General features: G+C 32.6%; 1 protein-coding gene across 1 annotated transcript in view; it reads left to right on the top strand.

Annotated features, from left to right (window-relative positions):
* The window catches only part of SPRED1 (sprouty related EVH1 domain containing 1), a 106197-nt gene that overhangs the window by 49171 nt on the left and 33026 nt on the right, over positions 1–24000 (top strand). Inside the window, exons 2-4 of the mRNA XM_010989340.3 lie at positions 841–1015; positions 21023–21191; positions 23531–23580. Coding sequence (XP_010987642.2) covers positions 841–1015; positions 21023–21191; positions 23531–23580 — 394 coding nt within the window. The remainder of the gene's footprint in view (positions 1–840; positions 1016–21022; positions 21192–23530; positions 23581–24000) is intronic.

Genomic DNA, 24000 nt, shown 5'->3' with positions numbered 1-24000 from the left:
TCATTAATAATTATTAAGTTTTAGAACTAAGATGATTAGATATCAGTTATATAGAACACTAGTATATGAAACACATTTCTTATATTTTAATAAAGAACAGCTGTGGTTAATTTTGGGAAATGATTCTGAATGAAACTAAAATATAGTGTCTCTTAAGAATAGTCTACCAAAAGAGGGAGTGAAAGGTTTCTGTAGACCAATTTGCTTGATAAGATACTGAAACAAAACATTTGTTTTCGTGTGATTTGTGTGGTTTAGATTCCCAGTTGTTAGAGGAAATCAAAAATATGTCTGAGCTAAGCATGTTTGTTTCGGCATTTTATTTATAATTTATATTTTGGAAATGTTAGAAACAGAGATGTCACAATTAAATGCACTAAAATATACCAGTAATTTGTCTTGGTTGTATTGTAGGAGGTGGACATATATTTAGACAACTTTGATGGCGGCCTTCGTAGTTTGACTATGTTTGTCTCTGGGATCCTTCATTACTTGTTGCATGAACTTACATCCTAACTTCGTTACTGGGATCCTTTATTACTTGTTCCAAGCACAATCAGATGTGCTGGAACTACTCAAATGATAAATTGAGATGAGAGATCTGTAGTCTTTTATTGAAAGATTAGTCTTAAAAATAAAGGCGAACCTTTTTAAGTTAGTTACTTTGTGGTTTTTGACATTTTTCAATTAGGTTACTTTCTGTGGACTATCATGGAAGTAGTAAACACTTTAGTTACCACACATGAACTGAAGTGGTCTTTTGTTTCTCAAAGAAGACTGACAGTTTGGCTGTTTTTTGTTCATGGAAAAGCTAATTTCTAATCTTTGCATCTATTTTAGTAATAGTTATGCACGAGTGCGAGCTGTGGTGATGACCCGGGATGACTCAAGTGGTGGATGGTTACCACTTGGAGGGAGTGGACTAAGCTGCGTCACTGTCTTCAAAGTCCCTCACCAGGAAGAGAATGGCTGTGCTGACTTTTTTATCCGTGGAGAGCGACTCAGGGACAAAATGGTAATGAATAATGCATCTATTGCTATAATTTTTAAATTGTATAGAATGAAATATTGATTAAAACTATGATAAGTATACTATTATTTCTGAAAATTATTTTTGTCCAGGATCAATGAATGTTTTTTAACTCTTTAAAGACAGCAAAATATGCCTGTTTCTTTGCAACTGGGACTAACATTAATGTGCGTGTGTTAGAGGAGAGCTGCTTTTCCTGTTAGGTTTAATGCAAGAATATTCATGAATAATCCCCCTAGTTTTTAAGCTAGGTACACCCTTTTTCCCCTTCTCCCCACCATTCTCTAGATTGGAGGTTGGCACTATAGTCCACAGGCCAAATCCAAGCCTGTCGTGTGTTTCTGTGCAGCCCGTGAATTAAGAATGGTTTTTACATTTTTAAATGACTGAAAAAATCAGAGTAGTAATTTTATGAACGTGAAAACTATATGATTCAGATTTAAATGTCCATAAATAAAATTTTATTGGAACAAAGCCAAGCTTATTTGTTTACATTTTATCTATGGCTCCTTTCATACTACAGTGACAGAGCTGAATAGTTGCAGCAGAAATTATAAATATCTGGCCCCTTACAGAAAGATTTTGCTCATCATATGACTACCTGGTGGCTATCCTAGGTTTTACCTCTACTATCTTCTACCCAGATAAATGTTTTCTTGCATCTGTGTATTTTTTAGTTTGCATCTGACCTTTGATAATGTTAGATATTTATTCTCTCAATAAGTGTGGAAAGCTCTTTCTCCTTTATTTCATTTGTGAGCCAAAAAAACAACTCTAATCATATCTGAAAAGCTGAGTAATGTTAGTGTCATTCCTGCGTCAAGCAAACGGAGAGCATACAACTTAGAAGCAAAATGAGAATAAAGTACCAAAAAATTTCAAGACTCTTGAAAATAACTAAAATTCCCTTTATATTTTTGTGGACCAGTTTCTGAGCTCATAGCATCTATAATATTATTTCTATTGAAAATGTGCCTTAAGTTTCACACATGAACATTTTGAATAAATCTACTCTTAATTTTGATTCTTCATTTCTGGATATTTTTTACTACTGAATTATTTCAGTAATTTAAAAAGTTACCTAACTTGTCTGAGCTCCAGTTTCTGCCTCAGTTAAATGGAGAGTTTTTGTATATCATCTTGAAAGCCTTGTAACTCTTCATTTTTGTGAGTTTAGGGCTCACTTCTGACAGTGTATCTCAATTAACTAGAAAGTGGTTTTAGAATTATAGGAAACCCCAATTGAAGTCAGAAATGCACATAGTAAATTTAATGTGTTGTCTCTGAAAGTTTAAATATTTAAATGTGGTTCTGGCCTTGGATAACATGGTAGCTGGCAAATACTAATGCTTATTTAAAATAAAGCTTTTAGACTTCTAAGAAAGAGCCTACAGTGTCCTGTCCTGGAGTGTAATGCTTTTTGTCTGAGCTATTGATAATTGGGGAATGTTGTTGGAGGAAAAGTTGTAGATTTTAGAAACTGAATGAAATAGTGACAATCTAAGGTATTTTTTAATAGTAAAGATGGAAGAAGAACAGAGAGAAATCAGAGGTGGAGAAAGAGCTGGAGGTAAAAAGCTTGCTAGGAAAAGCATAAGAACAATGAAAAGATGACCTAGATGTGAAGTAGAGAAAAAAAATCTGACTGAAACAGAGCATAGTCAGCCCTATGTATCCACAGGTTTCACATCTGTGGATTCAGCCAACCACAGATCAAAAATATTTGGAAAAGACATTCCAGAAAGTTCCAAAAATCAAAACTTGAATTTGCTTTGTGCTGCTATTTATAAAGCATTTACTTTGTTATTATAAGTAATTTAGAGATGATTTAAAGTATGTGGGAGGGAGGATGTGTAGGTTGTATGCAAATACTATGCCATTTTATGTAAGGGTTTGAGCATCTGCATATTTTGGTATCAGTGGGGTGGGGGTGGATATTGGAACCAATCCCCTGTGGGTATCAAAGGACTACTGTATTTATTGGCTATAGTAATGAAGATGGAAGTTTACTTAAGGATAATTAAGTAAGGAACCAAATCTGAATCACTGAAAGTGAGGCTGGTCAGAGATGAGCTCAGACTGATGGATTAGGTGATTGCTTAGAATGTGACTTTGACAGAAAGCTTAGTGAGAATAAGTCAGGGATTCGGACAGAATACAAACTTATTTCCAATGGTGGGACATTAAAAAAAGGAAAAACCTTTACTTAATCCTAAGGTATAGAATCATAACAGGCTAACAAGAAAAAAGGTTCTTTTGATAGAAACACTGACCTAGGAATCAGAACTGTTGTTTCACCTAACCATTTTTCCTTGAGGAAGCTTATTATTTGTGAAACAGGAATGATAAGAATACCTCAGTGCAGACATAAAAGAAAATTACTTTGAGTTAGAAGATTGTCTTAATTAATTCTTTCTTGTAGGCAGTAGCTACAATAAAGCATTTTAGGTTATGGGAAATTGTATGATCAAAGACAGAGACAATAAATTTAAAATAGCAGTCTTGTAAAGTCTCAAGACAAATGGGACAGTGACATTGAAATAAGCAGATTAATTGGCCACCTATGCTAAGTAATACACTTTTGATCAAGATACTTCTGAAGCAATTACAGAATTGAAGTATGTATTCTTTTACTTTATCACCACCACATATTGGGGTCATTAATGTCCATTTCTGGTGGTGGTGTTGTTTGTGTGTGTGTGTGTGTGTGTGTGTGTGTGTGTATATGTATATATATTTAATTGAGGTATAATCAGTTTACAGTGTTGTATCAACTTCCAGTGTACAGCATAATGCTTCAGTCATAACATGTACATACATACATTTGTTTTCATATTCTTTTCACCATAAGTTGAATATAGTTCCAAGTGCTATACAGTATGAACTTGTTGTTTATCTACTGTATATATATTAGTATCTGCAAATCTTGGAACTCCCAATTTATCTCTTCCCATCCCCTTGCCTCTCTGGTAACCTTACGTTTCTTTTCTGAGTCTGGATCTGTTTTGTAAATAAGTTCATTTGTCCTTTTTTTTTTAGATTCCACATTTAAGTGATGTCATATGGTATTTTTCTTTATGACTTACTTTCCTTAGAATGACAATCTCCAGGTCCATCCATGTTGCTGCAAGTGGCATTTTATTCTTTTTATGGCTGAGTAGTATTCCATTGTATAAATATACCACAATTTCTTTATCCAGTCATCTCTTGATGGGCATTTGGGTTGTTTCCATGTCTTGGCTATTGTATCTGTAGGTGTTTATTGATTTTATTTTATTTTATTCCATTTTTCTGGGTTCAAGTAATCTAAAAAAGGTGTACACTGACTATTGAGTCTGTAAGTTTACCAAGTTCTTCCCAAGTTAATGATAGTTTTCTTTAAATCCTTCTTAAACTGTTTTAATATTGTTCCTATGTAATAGTTAATCATGTAAAAGATACTTGCTAAAAATTGTGTTCTGTACCCATTTTGTCTATGGATTACATCTTAGAATCCTCTACCTATGATGAGTTCTAGAAATGAAGTAAGATACCTGCCCCTCATGCATCAGGGGAAAAGCTTGTGCTCTTTAAGAAAAAATAGATAATTAGTAATGAGGAACCTATAGCCACCTGTGTAGCTAATAAGGAAATACTAGACAATGTTTTAAAAAGGGTTTATAAGTCAAAATACTAGTAACAAAAGTGAAGAAGAAAGATAGCTTTTCTGAAGTGTGAAAGAAGCATCTGGTAGACTTTTCCAGTCTTAGATTTATAGTTACTTGCACTAACAATGTCTTGTTATACTTCCCAAAGGGTTATATTTAACTCTTTTTAAAAAAATATTAGGAAGGGAGCACAAATCAAGAGCAGCCTGACCAGAATTTTTTCAGGAAGCTGGCATTTTGTGTAATTAGCTCAGTACTCATTCATTCAGAGTGATCAGAAATTATATCCTGTGATACTTACCTGTAACTTGCTTGTTTTGTGATGCCTACAAAGGTAAGAGTTTATTTCCCAGGTTAACCTTTTGCTAAGGTAGAACTTCCGACGAACTTATTAGCTCTAGGTAATGCCTAATCTCACAATAGCTCAGGCTGGCTTGTTTCAGCCCACTTTATCAGAGTCATAAATCCCACCTCCCTTCACAGACCCTAAACTACTTACCTTACCTACAACCAATCAGAGACTTGTGTACAAGCTGGTCAGGCACCTTGTGATCCTGTCTTGTAAAAGATCCCAACACTAACCCTCAGTGCTCACACAGGAACCTCTCATCTGTGTGGCTCACTGTTGTCTATAGCAGTATATCCCTAATAAACTCCTTTACTATTCCCCTAAATAAACAAATACGGTAAGTAAGTAAGTAAGTAAGCAGAGCTTCCTAAGCTGTGTGCCATGAATAGGTTAAAGTAGCTGGAGCCCCCCAGGCTGGTTGCCTCTTAACAACTAGGCTTCTCTTTCCTGGTTGCGTTGTAATTGTTATTTTTCTAAGTATGCCTAGAGAAAAAATGGGAAAGTAACTGCTTTATGTAGTTGGCTTTCATACTTTATTGATAATTGAGGAGAAATAGAAAAAAGCACCAGGCTTTGGTGTTATAGACCAAGATAAAGTACTATCTTTCGGCACTTGAGGGATGGATGGAATGGTCTTTGACAAGGATAGATTCTCAGAACGCTCTTCTTGATCTGTATGAATTGTATTCTCCATTTCCTTCTAAATCATCATGTCCTTGATTTCTTTAATTCTTTAATGCAAGTTAGTGTTATCTTGAATCACATTTTTTAATGTTAACTAGAATTTAACTGTTAATTTGTGTAGATAATCTTCATTATAGAGCTTCACATTCCCCATGATAGAAACTTTCTCTTTGCATTCATTTTTCTATAGTGTCTCTTCTCTATTAGTATGGCATTTCTATTTTGTAGGCAAACATTTTATCAAAGTGTTTACCATATGTCTAATTTAAATTATTTGACCATTTTTCGCTGAATTGTATGTGATAGGAAAATCTAAAACACTGAATTATAATATACCTTTAGAGTCTTTGACCTGAATAAATTTTCAATAATGATTTTAAAGTTTTGCTAAAATACTTTTTTACTAAATAAACAGTTTTAATTACCAAGGGATCTAAATTAGCCATTCTCAAGCTTTTGTAATAGACAAGAAAATACTGAAAATTTGTTACTTAATGTTAAATTGTGCTTTTTAAAGCATATTGTGTGCTAAGAGAGGACAAAAGTGGAGTAGGCTAATAGAAAGATACAGTAAGACTTACAGCATCTGGATTACTTAAGATGTTTTGTGAAAACAAGAAAAAGGTGCTGTGCAATGTCAAAGCAAAGTTATAAGATAGTTATGTATATAAAGTGGAGTGACAACAGTCATAACTAACATAGAAAAGGGAAAAGATACATAGGAGATGTCAAGCTTAGGAAGTTGCCAGAGATTATAAAGAATTTTTTTTGATCAGTAAGTAGTTAGGTTGTGGATAAAAAGTGGTTTATAAAAATTAAAATGCCTATTAGATAATAGTTCTGTTTAAAAAGATGTATTTTTTAAGTGGGGTTTCTTTATAGTTATTAGCGCCTAAAGCAAAATTAGAGTACTTGTTTTTTAGGAAGAAAATAAAGAGGTTATAACATAGTAGCTTTATAAAAATCAGACTCGCCCTCCTTTCCACCATGGGAAACCTTAAAAGACCAGAGAAGCAACTTTCTGCCTTAGTCTGAACTTTATGAAAGTACAGAACAACAATTTTCTTCTTAGTTTTTCCCACTGTGCCTCTGTGAATTACTCTATTGTGAAATCTCAGTCCTATAGAACTCTTCTTCTGCTAAAAACCAGTTGCATTAACTAGCTTTCCCTCTGTCTCTTTAAAGATACTGATTCTTCTATTCACCCTGATGTCACAGAGTTAGGGAAATACGTGGGAGTAGAGGTAGTGTCAGCATTTTTTCTTGTTCCTTATTCTCTTTCCAGAGTATTACTTTATAACCCACATACATAAATCCTTTTATTCATACTCTGTAGCATTCAGATCACCATCCTTTAGCTTTTATTTTCATCTACTGACCTTAGTAATTCCTTCCCAGAGCCAACTTTTCCACATCTGAGCTTCATTATCATTCTTGGCTACTTTTCTTTGCACGGTCTGACCTTCTGGTCTTCATTTCAGCAGGCTACTTTCCTGGATCTGGTTGTTACCAGAACTTTAACGTTTGAGGAATTTTACAATTTCCTGTCATTTCTATTTTATTTCTCATCCCTTGCTCTGTAGTTTTATGCTTATTCTATTATTTGTGCCTTACATTTCACTAGATTCCTTCTGGATTCAGTATCTTTTATTATTTTCTTTTTTAATCCAATCTAAAATTTCCTTGTCAATCATTTAAACTTACTCATTGATATTTCAGTAGGCAATATGTTGCTGAGATTTTTCTCTTACCTTAACACTAAAGGAACTTCATTGAATCCTACATTATTTAAAGGGAAGAAAAAAGGCAACTCTTTCATGCAACAAATATTTATTGAGCAGCGACTGTGTGCTAGTCACTGTTCTGGGCACTGGGATATATAAATGAACAAAAACAGAAATCTCTGTTCTTAAGAGAATATACATTCTGGTGAGGGACAAAGAAATATTACAGTAGATAAATAAGTAAGATGAATATTATGCTAGACAGCCCTAAGTGCTAGGTGGAAGAAGAGTATAGGGAGTTTTTTTGTGGGGAAGTTGGTTAAAGTTTTAGATATACTAACCAAGGAAGGCCTTACTGAGAAGGTCTAGGTAACATTTGAATAAAGATTTCTATTATGAACAAGGCTTTATATTTTAGTTTATATGTTCAGATTTTCACATCTTGAGTATTCTTAAAGTAGGATAAATTTATATTCTTGGTTAAATTATTATGCTACACTATATAAGATCTTGGACTTTTCACAGGTTTGTTGAGTAGTATCAAAGTATGCATCGGTAATGGTCGTAAACCTTGGTATTAGTGATTCCTCCATTTATTGAATCATGTCTTCTTTATTCTTGATTCTGTTTCAGCCTTTTAATCTCTACCCTTCTCCAGTCTTGCCTGTATTATTGCAGATAAGCCTTCTAATATTTTTTCAAGGCCCAGTTTTACCTAACTCTTTAGCTTTTATATTGCTTACCATACTGAATTTTCTCATCTTGGATCTAGTTTTCCTTTGGTAGTTGCCAAAAATTCCTAGAGACAGTTTCATCTCCTCAATTTCAACACGAATCTGTCAGATTGTATAATCTGACCCTTACTTCCTTGATTCTATCTGCTTGTTTCCCAGAGGCAGCACTTTCAAGATGTTGCTTTCTTGAGTTACTTATGGTTCACTAAAAGCATGCATTGAACTTAGGGAAATGCTGTCCCCTCTTTTACATTAACCAAATAACTGTAAAGATAGCAAATTACAGTTTCACATGGAGTAGAAAATGTGGGCTTGCAGCTTGCTAGTCTTGAGGAAATAATAATGGCAGAAACAATTTCCCTTTTATTGTCGCAGGTAAATCACAGATGGACAAATGGGAAAATTGAGTTAGAGGAAGCACTTTGGCAAACAAGTTTTGCTGTGAAGAATTGGAATCAAAAGAAATGCTAATGATAATTCATTCATCTATAGTAACCTGTTCATTTTAGGGTCAATCCATTGAAAAGATAATAAATGGTAATATTAATTACCTTTCTGTACAACCATTAATTTTGTGACTTTCTCCAGGCAGTTGTTTTATAATAGTTCATTCTTTAATGTTACCAATATTCTTTGAAGAGAAATGGATCTGCCTGTTAGCATTTCTGTTCTCTTTCTTTTGGAGCATAAGATAGCTCTGTGTGTGTGTTAGCTATTTCCTGAAAAGTAAGATTTAAAATGTGTCCCATGTTACCTTCCTGGTAATTTTATTTCCTTTTTTTATTTCCTCTTTTCAGAAAACATGAGCTTAACACTTATTCACCACTCTCTGTACTGACTATATTATACTTCCTCTTTATTATTTAGTTGTTTTAAACTAACATCTTTTCATTTTTTAGTTATTGATTTATACTGCTTCATCTGGTCTGTCAGGTTCATCAGGATTATCTTAAGCTTCATCTTTCTCTTGTATACCTGATTGTGATATATTTTACATCCTTTCCATTACAGTGCCACTGCCATTAAACTATTGTGATGTCTAATAGCCTCCCTAATAAAGTCAAAAATCTTCAGTCTCAAATTTTTTACCTTAATAGCTTTCTAAATATTTCCTTACTACTTTCCCTCCATTAACATCTAAATTATAATCTAAATGTAGCATGCTTTTAATTGATTGGTTGATAGATACTCTTTTAATTAATCAACAAATGTTTGAGTGCCTTCTTGTGACTAGGCTTCTTTTTTCTTCTTCTTTTTTTAAAGCTTAAGGTGTCCCCTATAATAATATGATTTAGATTTCTTTTATCAAGTCTGCTTGGGCTACCATAACAAAATACAATAGACTGGCTGGTTTAAACAGTGGAAATTTATTTTTTCACAGTTCTGGAAACTTGGAAGTTCAAGATAGAGGTGCTGACTTTTCTCTGGGATAAAAAGCACAGGGTTGCTGGGTTGTATGATAGTTTTATGCTGAGTGTTAAATTTCCACCAGCAGTGTATGAACAGTCCAGTATCTTTCTAGGCATTTTTACTCACTTTTTGTGTAGTCACTTTTTTATTTTAGTCATGCTGATAGGTGTGTAGTGGTAGCTCATTGTAGTTTTAATATACATTTCTCTAATGGCTAATGTTGAGTATCCTTTTATGTGTTTATTTGTGCCTTCTTTGGTGAAATATCTGTGTCCTTTTCCTATTTTCTATTTGGATTGTTTGGTTTTTTGCTGTTGAGTTTTTAAAGTGGTTTTTTTTGTTTGTTTGTTTTTTTAATTCTAGATACTAGTCATTTGTCAGGATATATGGTTTGCAAATATTTTCTCCCAGTCTATAGCTTGTCTTTTTAATCTTCATGGAATATTTTATAGAGCAAAGTTTTAATTTCTAATGAAGTTCAGTTTATCCAGTTTTTCCTTTCATGGATCATGTTTTTCATAGCAAGTTCAAGAATGCTTCCCCTCATCCTGAGATTTTATCCGATTTTTTTTTAAGTTTTTTAGTTTTATATTTTATATTTGAATCTGTGGCCCATTTTGAATAATTTTTATATAGGGAATGACACTTAGGTCAATGTTCATTTCTTTTGCCTATAAATGTCCAGTTTTTTCCAGAACTACTTGTTGAAGATTGGCCTTACATTAAATTACTTTTGTACTCTTGTTAAAAATCAGTTGAGCATTTTTGTGTAGGTTCTCCATTTTGTTCCATTGCTCTATTTGTCCCTTCAGAGGTAGTGCACACTGTTTTACTATAGCTATGTTGTAAGCCCTATTATTAGGTAAAGTGATTTCTCCTATTTATTCTTTTTCAATATTATTTTAGCTATTCTAGGGTCTTTCATATAAATTTTAGAATGATCTTGTCTATGTCTACAAAAATCCTTACTAGGTTTTTATAGAAATTTTATTAAACCTGTTGGTCAATTTGGGGGAGAATTGACATCTTTACTGTATTGAATCTTACAGTCCACGAATGTGATATGTCTCCAATTAGGTCTTGTTTGAATTCTTTCATTAGCATTTTGTAATTTTTAACATACAGATCTTAAAGATATGTTTTGTTAAGTGTATACCTAAGTATTTTATTTTTCTTGGAGCAATTGTAGATAATATTATGTTTATAATTTTGGTTAGTGTTATGCTCATTGTATATGTATAGAAATTAGATTAATTTTTGTGTGTTGATCTTGTATCCTATTACCTTTCTGAACTGTGAGGTTTTGTGGTAGCGTCTTTGGGGTTTTTTAATGTAGGCAGTCATGTCATCTACCAATATGAACAGCTTTATTTCTTTTCAACCTGTATGCCTTTTATTTCTTTTAATGTTAACCCAACTTGTATACTCAAATAAATCCCACTTGGTCATGTGTATAATCTTTTTATATATTGTTGGGTTTGATTTACTGCTATTTTTGATAAGTTTTGTGTTTAAGTTTGTGAAAGATAGTGTTCTGTAGTTTTCTTTTTTGGAACAGTCTTTGTCTGGTGTTGGTATCAAGGTAATGGTGGCCTCGTAAAATGAATTGGGTAATGTTCCCTCTTCTGTTTTCTGAAAGAGATTGTGTAAAATTGATGTTAGTTCCTCTTAAAATATTTGGTAGAATTCTCTAGTGAAATCATCTCAGAAAGAAAAGATCTCCCTTTGAGAGCTTCTAAATTACTAATTCAATTTCTTTAATGGTTATAGGACTATTCGAGTTATCTATTTTATCTTGGTTGAGTTTTGATAATTTGTGACTTTCAAAGAATTGATCCACTTCTTCCAAGCTGTCTAATTTGAGTGTAAAGTTTTTCCTAGTATCTAAAGTACTCTTTTATAGGCTACTGGATCTTTAGTAATATTACCTGTTTCATTCCTAAAATTGGTGATTTGTGTATTCATTTTTAAGTTGTCAATCTTACTAGAGATTTATCAGTTTTATTTTTTTAAACCGGTCTTTTGTTTTACTGATTTTTCCCCCCTCTATTTTCAGTTTTATTGATTTCTGTTCTTTGGTATTTGACTTCCTTCTGTTTGCTTTGAGTTTATTTTGCTCTGCTTTTTCTAGTGTCTTGAGGTAGGAACTCAATTGTTGATTTGAGACCTTTCCTTGTTTCAACATCCATAACCTTTTGAAGAACTTTATTTCGCTATAATATAAAAATTCGAGTTTATAAACTAACCTTATTTATTAAAATATTCAAATCTTATATATCCTTTTTCATGTTTGCTTCAACTGAAAGGCTGAAGATTTCCAACTGTCACTATGTTTTTGGATATTCTTTTCCCAAGTACAGGGATATTTTCTTACATAATCACAGTGTAATTGTCCTATTTAGGAAATTTAACAGAAATATAATATTTTAATCTACAGTCCATATTCCAGTTTAGTTCTAATAGTAGTCTTACAACATTTTTGTTCTTTTAGTACAAGATCATGTAGCATTTAGATGTCATGTCTTTATTCTCCTTTAATCTGGAGCAGTTTCTCAGTCTTTCTTTCATGACACAGATATATTTTTAAAATACTGGCTCCTTCCCTTCATTTTGTGGGAGCTGACTTATTATTCAAGAAGAAACACTGCCATTGTTCCTTCTGTTACTTTTTAAATTTTTTCTAAAATCCTGTTCAGCTCAGAACCCAGCTTTAAACACAAATTTTTATTAGTAGATAATTAGTAAAAATGTGTTATTAGATGACAATATAGTTTCATATTTCATAGAATGACTTGGTGTCCTTTATAAAGGATACTAGTTTTTTTATCATCCAGAAAACTAAAGTTCATAATGCGTGGCAACTCTTTGAGATACTAATTATTGATTTTGGTTATTAAGTAAATTAATTTGAATTTGGAATTTTTATTTCAAAAATGAAATGTTTTTTCCTTAGATTCTCAAAGATATTTCAGAAAGTTACTAAAATAATTTTTATGTCTAGTTACCAACTACACTACATCAGAGATAATACTTTTTGTAAACATGTAATTATCTACTTGTAGCATCTGGAATAAAGTACATAGTAGTTGGAAAGTACATATTTAATTTTACTCTGCTCTCTAAAATTATTAGTTGTTACTAGAGAAACAGAAATGTACTTATGCCCATTTTTGGCTTGGTCTATTTTAAATACTGCTGGCAAACAGTCCAGTAATTTGCTCTATATTTCCCAAAATAACTTGGAATATATCTTCAGAAGTTTGAGTTTATTTAGTGACCTTGGCATTTCCACCCCCTTTTTTCTCTATAAAATACCCTAGAATTTCTTTCAGAAGAAGGAAGAACGTTGGAATTTGTTTTCACTGCCTTTAGAATCAATTAACTTAAGCTTCTCAGAATCTATTCACAAGCTCTTTGAGATCCTGAGTACCTTTATTGATCATTCAAACTCCTCTCCTTCCCTTACTCAAAAAAGTAAATAATGACCTCCCAGCCTTTCATAGCAGCTGTTCTGTTACGGGCTAGTGGCATCACTTTGTGACCAACATCACCATTGCTACTAATATTTATTGAAGATCTACTGTGTGTCAGGCACTGTTTGAATACTCTGTATGTGTTACCTCATTTAATTCTCTAAAGTCAGATAGATGATTAGAGGTGGAGATTGGATAGGACCCATCTAGGTCAAAGCTGCAAAGCCCACAAGCTTAATTAATTACTATACCAAAATTCCTCTTAAACTTTACTAACATTTTTCTTCTTGGGAAGCATATGGGTGCTGTTTTTGCTCCTTCTGTTAGTTATACCTAGCCATTTTATTTTGGAGGTTTTTAACTTATGTGAAGAATATCCATTCTCATTAACCACTTTTCTTCTTTTCCTTTCTCTTTTAACTCTTAGTCTGGTACTATAGGGAAGCCACTTCCTCTCCACTCTCTCCCTTCATCTATATCAGATTTTAATATATTTATGCTAACAGTAGGTTTGCTTTTCTTAAATTCAGAATTTACTGGTTTATCTGTTTATTTTTTTCATAATATGAAAGACTTAAAACCTTAAGATCTTATAATAGTTCATGGTTCCAGAAGTGTATATCCAGCTAGAAAAAACTTGTATGTCTTAACCAACTTAGATCTATTTCGACCTATATTAGAATACTAAGCTGTTCTAACAAATATCCGTACATTCCTTCATTATATTGCCCTTTCTGAGGCTGGTTCCAGCCAGTCTATTACAGCAATTATATTCTCCTCAAACCTAGTCAGGTCTATTGATAATGAAATTTTTTTTAATGCAGTCAGTATAAAAACATTTAAGTGATTTTGAATTTGTTGTTGCTTTCTCTAGTTAAAATTTTTTATTATACTTTTTTATAGTTTATAATAAATAGTGATTTATTTCTAATCACAGTATACTAATAGATGATCAAAAATGATTTATTTCTAATCACAGTACACTAATAGATGATCAAAAATTCAAAAAATTAAGGTAATGATTCTAAAACATGACTCTTTAATTTGTTCTTCTTTGTTAACTAGCCACATTCTTAATGGATCTGTTAGGGGTTATTGATGTCAAATTACTCCGGCAACATAATCTTTTTGTAGTTATTCTTGTTGAGTCACTCTTATATTTAATATTCACTTTACAGTTGTTCTTTGCACTCAATATCTTTTATGCTTGTTAATTTAATATAATCTGTCTTCTTTTGGGTAGAAATAAGGGCAGGGCCACTGATACACTTCCAAATTTATCTTACTTATAAATGTCCTTCATGGTTACTGTGGCGGTCTGATGAAATTCACATACTTTCAGAACTCCTTAACTCCAAAAAGATATTATTCAACTAATAATTAGAATTAGTTAGAGGTGTGTTTTAAGTTTAACAACTGTATACAGGATATTTTTAAGATTATATTTTTAATGCCTTCTGGCAATTTCTTTTGGGATAGTCTTAACAGAACTTAAAATTATTCATTTTATTTTGTACTAGATCTTCCCTTAGAAAGAAGCTCTAGAAGTGAATGCAATTTATATATTCTGGGAGAGTTGTAACTACTTCAGACTTGTAGAACACCTGTTAGTTTGCTGTATTAGTAGTTAATAGATATAACTTCCTGTTGGCTAGAAATAATTTATCTGGTTACCTTATTTTTCCTACAGCATAAATAATTAACCTGGTAATGTTGGATTGGTTAATTGTAATCTCTCAGCGAAAATATAATTGCCATTTTCTAGTTTGTTTGCTGGCTACTGCGTTCACGAATATGGTAAACATTGAACTCTTCTTCCTGTATGCCTATTATTATTAATATTACTGTGATCTTAAGATACAGAATTAACACAGTGAAAACTACAATGAAGTAAAGTCAGAACACATTGTTCTGATGTAGTTAAGGAAGAACAGTGGAAGTGGGAGGCAGCAGAATTCACTGAATTTTAAGAATCCTTCCAGCCCCTAAATTATTTTGTTTTTCAAGAATACAGATTTAGTCTTGATCACCTGGTGGGTAGAAGTATTTTGATACATACTTTTACCTACTTTTTTTTTTTTTTATACCTTTTCAATCTTGTTGAGTTTTTAAAAAAAATTTGAGATGGACAGTTATCCCTGTTACTTAATAAAAGTATGATTTATATGGTCCTTAACGTGGTGAGAGTGTATTTATTTTTTTAATACTACTGAAAGTCAAGCAAAACAACTTTCTAATATATAGTGTGACTTAGATGAGAAATTTTTATACTTTGGATATAGAGGATTTGATAGTTATGTAAATGCTGAGAGATGCAGAATGTTCTAGGAAACATTTTTTAAATTATGTACAAAGATGATGAGTGGTTCTGTTAATATAGTACCTGCTTTTTCTTTCTCATTACCTGTTCCTAAATTCAGCATAGCTGCTACCATAGTAGCCTTTTCTTAAATGTTAGTTTTTTTTTATGGTACATTAAATATACAATATGAACAGTAAAATATTTTTATTTCCTAATGTTATTTTATAGATAACAGTTAATAATATAAATTGATTTTTACTTCATAATTAGTTGGCAGTTTGTTTTTGTACCAGTTGTTTGTAACCTCAATATTTATATGACTTTTAGATGAAACACATTCTTGCATAGGTACTTCTATGAGTCTCAGAGCTAGTTAATTCTTACCATTTCCTCGGTGTATTTTAAAGCTCATTTAAAAAATTTATTTAACTGTGTGTTTTGGGAGCCTCTAAAAATAGATGCCATTTTTAAATATGTGGTTTAGATGAGTGTAGATCTCACTGAAATTTTATTTATCTAAAAGGTAATAGTTGGAAAACAACTTTGGGAAGTTTAAGAGAAGAGTTAATTCAGCAGTATTTTAATGTATTAAAAATGAACTAAATGATATTTTCATGTAATAATGACTACAGGACCAAGCAGTTTTTTATGTTCTTCTCTTTTTTGACAATTACAATTTAGCAATTTTCTAAAATACACATCACTTTCCCACTGTTAATGAATACAGTAAATATGTTGCAGTAATCCATAATACCAACTTTAGCTTCTTGAATTCCAGAAGTTTAATTATGAATTTTATTATTATTATTGCAGAATGGTTGTGACAAATAGTAAATCTTTAGAAAATGCCACTAGGCAATCAAGACATTATTTTGTTACCTTCTTGGTTACTTATATCAGAATTAACAAGACTATCAAAGATCATTATATTCAGCAATATGCTGGTAAAGGTTTAACAGTCAGCTTTTGGACGTGGGGATGGGGAGGTATAGGTTTTTAGCATTTACATACTTCTAACATCGCTGTTTTCAATCAATATGACATCACTGCATTTGGAGTTGGGGAGAAGTGATCAGTAGTACATCATTTTTTCTTTTGTTACCTGTGCCTTTGGTGTCATACCCAAGAAAACATTGCCAAATCCAATGTCATGAAGCTTTTATCTTATGTTTTTTCATAAGAGTTTTATTGGTTTAGGTCTTATTTAGGTCTTTGATCTGTTTTGAGTTAATTTTTGCGTATGGTATTAGGTAAGGTTCCAACTGCATTCTTTTTTGCATGTGGATATCCAGTTTCCCAGAACCTTTTGTTGAAAAAGCTTTCCCTTCTTCCATTGACTGATCTTGGCACTGTTGTCAAATATGTTGAGGTAGTTTCCTTCTAGTCCTTGTTTCTTGGATATTTTTATCATGAAAGAATGTTGAATGTTGTTAAATGCTTTTTCTGCATCAATTGAGATGATCATGTGGATTTTTACCCTTTATTCTGTTCATATGGGATATTATATTGATCAATTTTCATATGTCTAACCCATCCTTGCATTCTGGGAATAAATCCTGTTAGGTCATAGTGTATATAACCCTTTTAATATGAATTTGGTTTGCAAGTATTTGTTGAGGACTTTTGCATCAATGTTCATAAAGTACATTGGTCTAAAGTTTTCTTGTAGTGTCTTTGGCTTTGGTATCAGGGTAATACTGGTCTCATAGAATGAGTTAGGAAATGTTTACTCCTTCAATCTTTGAGAAAGTTTGAAGTATTTATTGGTATTAGTTCTTTAAATATTTGGTATAATTCACCATTGAAACCATCAGGTCCAGGATTTTTCTTTTTTGAGAGATGCTTGATTACTGGTTCAGTCTCCTTACTAGTTACGTATCTATTCAGATTTTCTGTTTATTTCTAACTTTGTCTTGGTCTGTTTTATGTTTCTAGTCATTTGTCCTTTAAATCTAGATTATCCAATTTGTTGATGTACATTGTTTATTGTACTCTTTTATAATCCTTTTTATTTCTGTTGTATTTGATAGTAATGTCTCCACTTGTATTTCTTTTATCTTTCTAATTTGTGTCTTCTCTGTTTTTTTCCTTAGTCCACCTAGCTAACGTTTGTCCTTTTAAAAAAATCTTTTTGAAGAACCAACTTTTGTATTCATCAATTTTTTTTTCTGTTTTTCTATTCTCTATTTTGTTTATCTTTGCTCTCATCTTTATTATTTCCTTCCTTTTAGGTTTGGATTTAGTTCTTTTCTAGTTCCTTAAATTGTAAAGTTATATTGTTAATTTAAGATCTTTTTTTTAATGCAAGTATTTATATACCTATACATTTTTCCCTTAGCACTGCTCTTACTGTGTCCTATAAGTTTTGGTATATTGTGTTGTTGTTTTCATCCTTTAAGTATTTTGTAATTTCCCGTATGATTTCTTCTTTGATCAATTGGTTGTTTAATTCCCCAAAGTTTTTGAGTTATCCAGTTTTTCTTTTATTACTGATTTTTAACTTCATCTTATTGTGGTCAGAGAAGATCCTTTGTATGATATCAATATTTTTTAATATATTGAGATTAATTTGTGGCCTAACAGGGTCTGTCTTAAAAACTGTCCCATGGGCACGTCAGAAGAAAGTGTGTTATATTGTTGAGTAGAGTGTCCTGTATATGTCTGTTCAGTCTAGTTGGTTTATTGTGTTAAGTTCTTTATTTTGTTTCTGCCTGGTTCTTCTGTTGATTATTGTGAGCGAGGTATTGAAGTCTCCAGCTATTACTGTAGAACTCCTGTTTCTCCCTTCAGTTGTGTTGATTTTTGTTTTATATATTTTAATGGTCTGTTATTAATGGTGCATAGATGTTTGTTGTTGTAACTTTTGCCCTATCGAACCATTTATTTATTAATATATAATATCTTTCTTGTAATGTCTGTTTTTATTTAAAGTCTATTTTGTCTGATATTAGTATAGCCACCCCTGCTCTCTTGGTTGCTCTTTGCATAGAATGTCTTTTTTCTTCCTTTGATTTTCAACCTAATTGTGTCTTTGGATGTGCATTTATCTGTTCTTCCAATCTCTACCATTTGATTGGACCATTATATCCATTTACATTTAAAGTAATTACTGATAAGGAGGGACTTCTGAAATTTTGCTATCTTCTCATGTCCCTGATAGCTTTTTGTCTCTCATTTCCTGCATTCCTGTCTTTTGTGTTTAGATGATTGTAACAAAATGTTTAAATTCCTTTCCTATTTCCTTGTGTTTATATTCTATAGCTATTTTCTTTGTAGTTACAGTGGAGATTACATTTAACATCCTAAAGTTTTAACACTCTAATTGAAATTTATACCAGCCTAACTTGAATAACATACAAAAAGTCTGCTCCTTTACAGCTTTGTCTCCACCCTGTTCAGTTTTTGATGTCACAAAATAGCATCTTTATACATTGTTTGCTCAGAAGCATAAATTAATACTTTTGTTAAATGTTTTAGCCTTTCAAATTTTGGAGAAAATAATATTTGGAGTTACAAACCAAGGTTATAGCAATGATTAATTTTTATGCTGGTAATTGGTTTTTTTCTTTAAATGTATTAGTCTCAAATTTTATTGAAAACAAAAAGTACAGTTTCAAACCAAAATTAAAATAATGCTGCTTTTATAATTGCCTATTTATTTACCTTTATTTCTTCATATGGCTTCAAGTTACTTTCTAGTGTCATTTTATTTCACCTTACAGGTTTCCCTTTTGCATTTTTTTTTTGCAGGGCGGATCTAGTTGTAACCAACTCCCGCAGCTTTTGTTTATCTGGAAATGTCTTAATTTCTTTCTCACTTTTGAAGTATGGTTTTGCCAGATAGAAGATTCTTGGTTGACAGTTTTTTCTTTTAACACTTGAATATGTCTGCCCATTAACTTCTGGTCTACAATGTTTCTGAAGAGAAATCTGGTGGTGTTCTTATTTAGGATCCCTTGTATGTGACAATAGACTTCTCTCTAGCTGCTTTCAAGAGTCTGTGTCTCTGTGTAGCTCTTATTGAGTTTATCTTATTCAGAATTTCTTGAGCATCTTGGATCTTTATATGCTTATCTTTCATGAAATTTGGGAAATGTTCAACCATTGTTTCTTCAAATATTCTCTATCCCTTTCTCTCCTGCAGCTCCCACGAAGTGTATGTTGGTCCTCTTGATGATGCCTCATAGGTCCCTTAGACTCTGTTCGCTTTTCTTCAGTCTTTTTTCTTTTAGCTCCTCAGACTCTAATTTCTTTTGTCCTACTTTAAGTTCATCTGTTCTTTTTTGTGCCTGCTCAAATCTGCTTTTGATTCCCTCTAGTGAATTTTTCATTTTAGTTGTCTACTTTTCAGCTCCAGAATTTCATTTTTAGTTTCTTCTTCAGTTTTCTTTTTATTGATATTTCCATTTTGTTCATACTTCTTTTTTCTTTTTTACTTTTTCTGTATCTTCATTTCTTTGAACATTTTTACATCATTTTTTTTAAGCCTTTGTCTAATAGATAGATATGCTATCAGGTCTTTTTCAGATTTTCTGTTGTTTTGTTTGTTTTGTTTTTCTTCTCTGTAGATTGTACTTTGCTATTTCTTTGACTGCTTTGGGATTGTTTGTTTTGAGTAAAAGTTGATTTACTCAGAGAAATACACTCCATAGACCGAGTATAGATCATCTCAGAAAGCCAGAGAGAGTGCCTGGGACTTTTTGTTGAACACTGAACATTTAAATTATAATATGGTAACTTTGGAAATCAGATTGTCCCCTTTCCCTCGAGTTACCTACTTTTTGTTACTATTTTTTTTTTGAATTGTTATAGGTTGTCTCTGTGCCAAGGATCAGCTTGAAGTATAAATTTAAGGTCTTCTCATCTTTTCTGAGCCTTTCCTTGGTATGCATAGTCAATTTATAATTTTCCCTGTTTATGTAGTTGTTTTTGAATGTTCTGGTCTTCAGTGTCTGGCTCTGAAAATGGCAAAAAGTGATAAATGCCAGATAAGAATGGGAACTGGCTCTTTAAATGCCTTGGAAGTCATTTTATTCTGATGAGGAGGAACTTGCAACAGTGAGGGAAAATACAACAGTGGAGGTCAAATGGCTGCCCTCCTCTTTGTCTGAACCTCAGTGATCAGAAGCAACAGTCAGTGATCAGAGCACAGATTGCTGATATTTGGAGGACAATTTTCTTTTTACCCACCTTGGCTCCTGTAATTTGTGTGCAAGTGTGCCAGGAGCATGTGCACAGCTCCCTGCCCTGTGGCTGGGAGCAGGGGATGAGGACAGTGCTGCTACTGTGCTAATAGCTGAAATTAACCAAAATTAACTGCAGTTTACTGTCTGTGGTTTCCCCTCAAAGTTACAAGCCTTCATCAGACTCTATAGAGTTCCAGCATAATCACATCAGACAGCTTCTGCCAGTGCAGTTTTATCTAGGTAGAGAGACAGATTCGTGGTGCTTCTTACTCTGCTGTCTTCCCAGAATCTTCTTTAAGCCCATCTTAATTTCGTATATGTGACTTTGTGAAGTATTAAGTAGCAAGACTCTGTATTCATAGAGGGAAGGAAATTCTTTTATTAAAATATAACAGCTCTTTACTCACCTAACTTTGTATTAAAGAGCTATATTTGATGCATTTGATATATGTATAGTAACTTTTGGCATTTAACTTTTGGCAGGTGGTTTTGGAATGTATGCTTAAAAAAGACCTCATTTACAATAAGGTCACTCCAACATTTCACCACTGGAAGATTGATGACAAGAAATTTGGCCTTACTTTCCAAAGTCCTGCTGATGCTAGGGCTTTCGATAGAGGCATTCGGAGAGCTATAGAGGATATTTCTCAAGGTAGGTTTTTTTGATTATTTTCTTAACTTGTTTATCGGTTATATAGAGTAGAAGTGACTTAAAGCACGTCAGCTTTTGTAATATGAGATTACACTTTGAAAAAGCTGACAAGGTGAAGATAAAATAATGGGTTCCTTAGTCTGTTTTATACTTGTCGCATCACAGTTAGTACCAATTACAAGTATTACCTTGAAGGGCCCAACAGCAGCAGCAGCTTTCAGATAATTCACATGTTTTCAAATAAGAGCTTGAAGAAGAGGGAAGCAGTCAGATACAACTTTCAAAATCTTGTGTGTATGTTATTCATATCTTTGTTTTGATAATGATAAAGAGAAAATTTCTAATCAAATGGATATAGACTCCAGTAATTGTTAACTCTTTACCTGATTTCATTATTAAGGATTGACAGAGACCACATCCCTAATCATCCCTCTGTATATCTTACCAACCTATTATATCATTAACTCTAAAGCTTATTATGTTTTAGAGGGAGGAAGAATGTAATTACATGTAAGACTGGCTTTTGCTTAATTAAACAAAAAGAAATCAGTTAAAACCCATTTCTTCCCCTAAAAGAAATCATAACTAAGATTTGATTTATTTTTCTAATTAAAAAGGAAATTTTTCTGTTAATAGAAATAACCTTATATAAAGTAACTGAATCAAAATATGTTAGCAGTGTGGCTTATATATTTTGAAGATGGCATTTTAACAGGAAAATTAAAAGAAATGAACTAATGAGATAAACCACAGGCAAAAACATAGAAATACTCAGTACAAATATGTTTTGATATCGTGTGAAGCTGTAATTAAATAATTTATTTAGCTACTTTAAAAAACTAGAATTTGGTAAACAATCTGCTTTCTGATTCAGAATAAAATTCTAAGCAATGATAGCAGTCATTTTTCCTTTAGTACAAGAACCCATAAATTCTCCCTATTTTCAGTGTTCTCATTGTTGGCTGCACATTTGAATCACCTGGGAGGCTTTTGAAAAATAGAAGAACTGGTCTCCACTCCAGACCACTTCACTCATACTATCTGGGGAATGGAGCTGAGGCATTCCTTTTTATTTATTTGTTTTTCCTTAATTTCTTGTGCATTTCAGATGTGATGACAGATTGTCAAATGATTATATCATGATTTGGGGGAGGGGGGAAGATGAATAGTGATCCTCAGATTCGCCAGTAGTAGTTGTGGTTCTCAAATCACTGCAAGACACTTAAAAATAAAAAAATATATGATGCCCAATGCCTCACCCCACAGAGATTCTGACATTATTGGTTTGAGACTGTACTCTGGCATCAGTATTTTTTTTTAAGTTCCCAAGTTAATTCTTATATTTAGTTGCTGTTGAACCAGTGCTTTAGAAAGAAAGTCATAATCCGTGGCTGCTGGAATTTTTAAAGTTTTGAATTACTCTTATGCCCCTACTCATACTCTCATAAGAGCATACTTTTTTTTTTTTCACTTGGATCAAATAGATTGGGTTTAACCTTTTAAAAAACAGTTAATAAGGGGAAGCTTACAAATTCCTAGCCAGATAGAAAAGAATTCAGCCTGTCTTGTTGTCTTTGAACATTTTTTGAAACATACTGGTTAGCATTATTATCAGCCACTGTGTAGATTTTCAGCAATCACATTACATTTTTCTTACTTAGCCTTCTGTGACAGTAAGAATAAACTATGCAGCCCTTGCCATAGGGCAGCTTTCTCTTCATCTCCGTACTAGCTATGTCTCTCAAGGGTAGCATCAACTCAGAATACTTGCTAGGATAAATCCTTCCTTACAAATTTATCAGAACTAAAGGCACTCTTGAACACCATGAAAACTTATACAGAGACATTGGTATGCAAAGGTCAGTAGCAATAATTGACTGTCAATAGTGGATTAAGGCTCATTTGTTTTCTTTCTTACTAAAGCAGCTAAAATCCTGTTTGGGGTACTAAATACTATTTCCTGGGTCATAGTATTTAGAAAATTTGAATAAATCATGTGCACATTATCTAAACACCAGAGGAACGTGGTGCATATACCTCCCTAGCAGTTTGACTATTTCAAAGAAATCAGGGACAGGGCTTGCTCGAGATAGCAAAATTTCACTGAAGGTATGTCTTTAGTAAGTAACTGGAAATGTACCTGAAGAAGAGAAAGACAATCATTTTTTTCTCTGTTCTTCTAACAAAGGGGCACATATGAGTGGCCAACTGCTGGTTGCCAAGCAGTCCAGAATGGTCTCTGATCAGTTTTCTATAGTATCACAGTGATATTATCAATTAGACAATAATACTAAAATCTAAAAATTGTATGCTTAATTAACTTCTACCTGTTTTCTTAGGATGCCCAGCATTTAAAAATGAAGCTGAAGGTGCAGAAGACAACTTACAAGTAAGTAATTTGGTTTAAAAGGAACTTCTAAACATAAAGGATATGGAGGAAATCACTAGCCTTAATAAATAAATAATTCATGTAAATTCTTAAGAACATTTCTAAGACACTGTGTTTGTCAGGAAATAAAACAGAACCAATGGAATATGTGTGTGTATATGTATGTATGTATTAATATATTTGGAGAGAGGGTTTGTTTGTTTGTTTAAGGAATTGGCTCATGTGATTGTAGGGGCTGGCAAGCACGAAATCCACATGGTAGGCAGGTAGACAGGCATGCTGAAAATTCTGGCAGGAGTTGATGTTTTGGTCTTGAGCCAGAAGGCAGTTTCAAAGTAGACTTCCTTCCTCTTTGGGGGACCTCAGTCTTTTCTTTAAATCTTTTCTTATTAAAGCCCACCCATTTATGGATGATAATCT

This window comes from Camelus dromedarius, chromosome 5 (genome assembly GCF_036321535.1).
Source record: "Camelus dromedarius isolate mCamDro1 chromosome 5, mCamDro1.pat, whole genome shotgun sequence".
In the NCBI taxonomy this organism is placed as follows: Eukaryota; Metazoa; Chordata; class Mammalia; order Artiodactyla; family Camelidae; genus Camelus; species Camelus dromedarius.
Note: the sequence above shows the minus strand (reverse complement) of the source record. Positions and strands in the feature narration are given on the sequence as shown.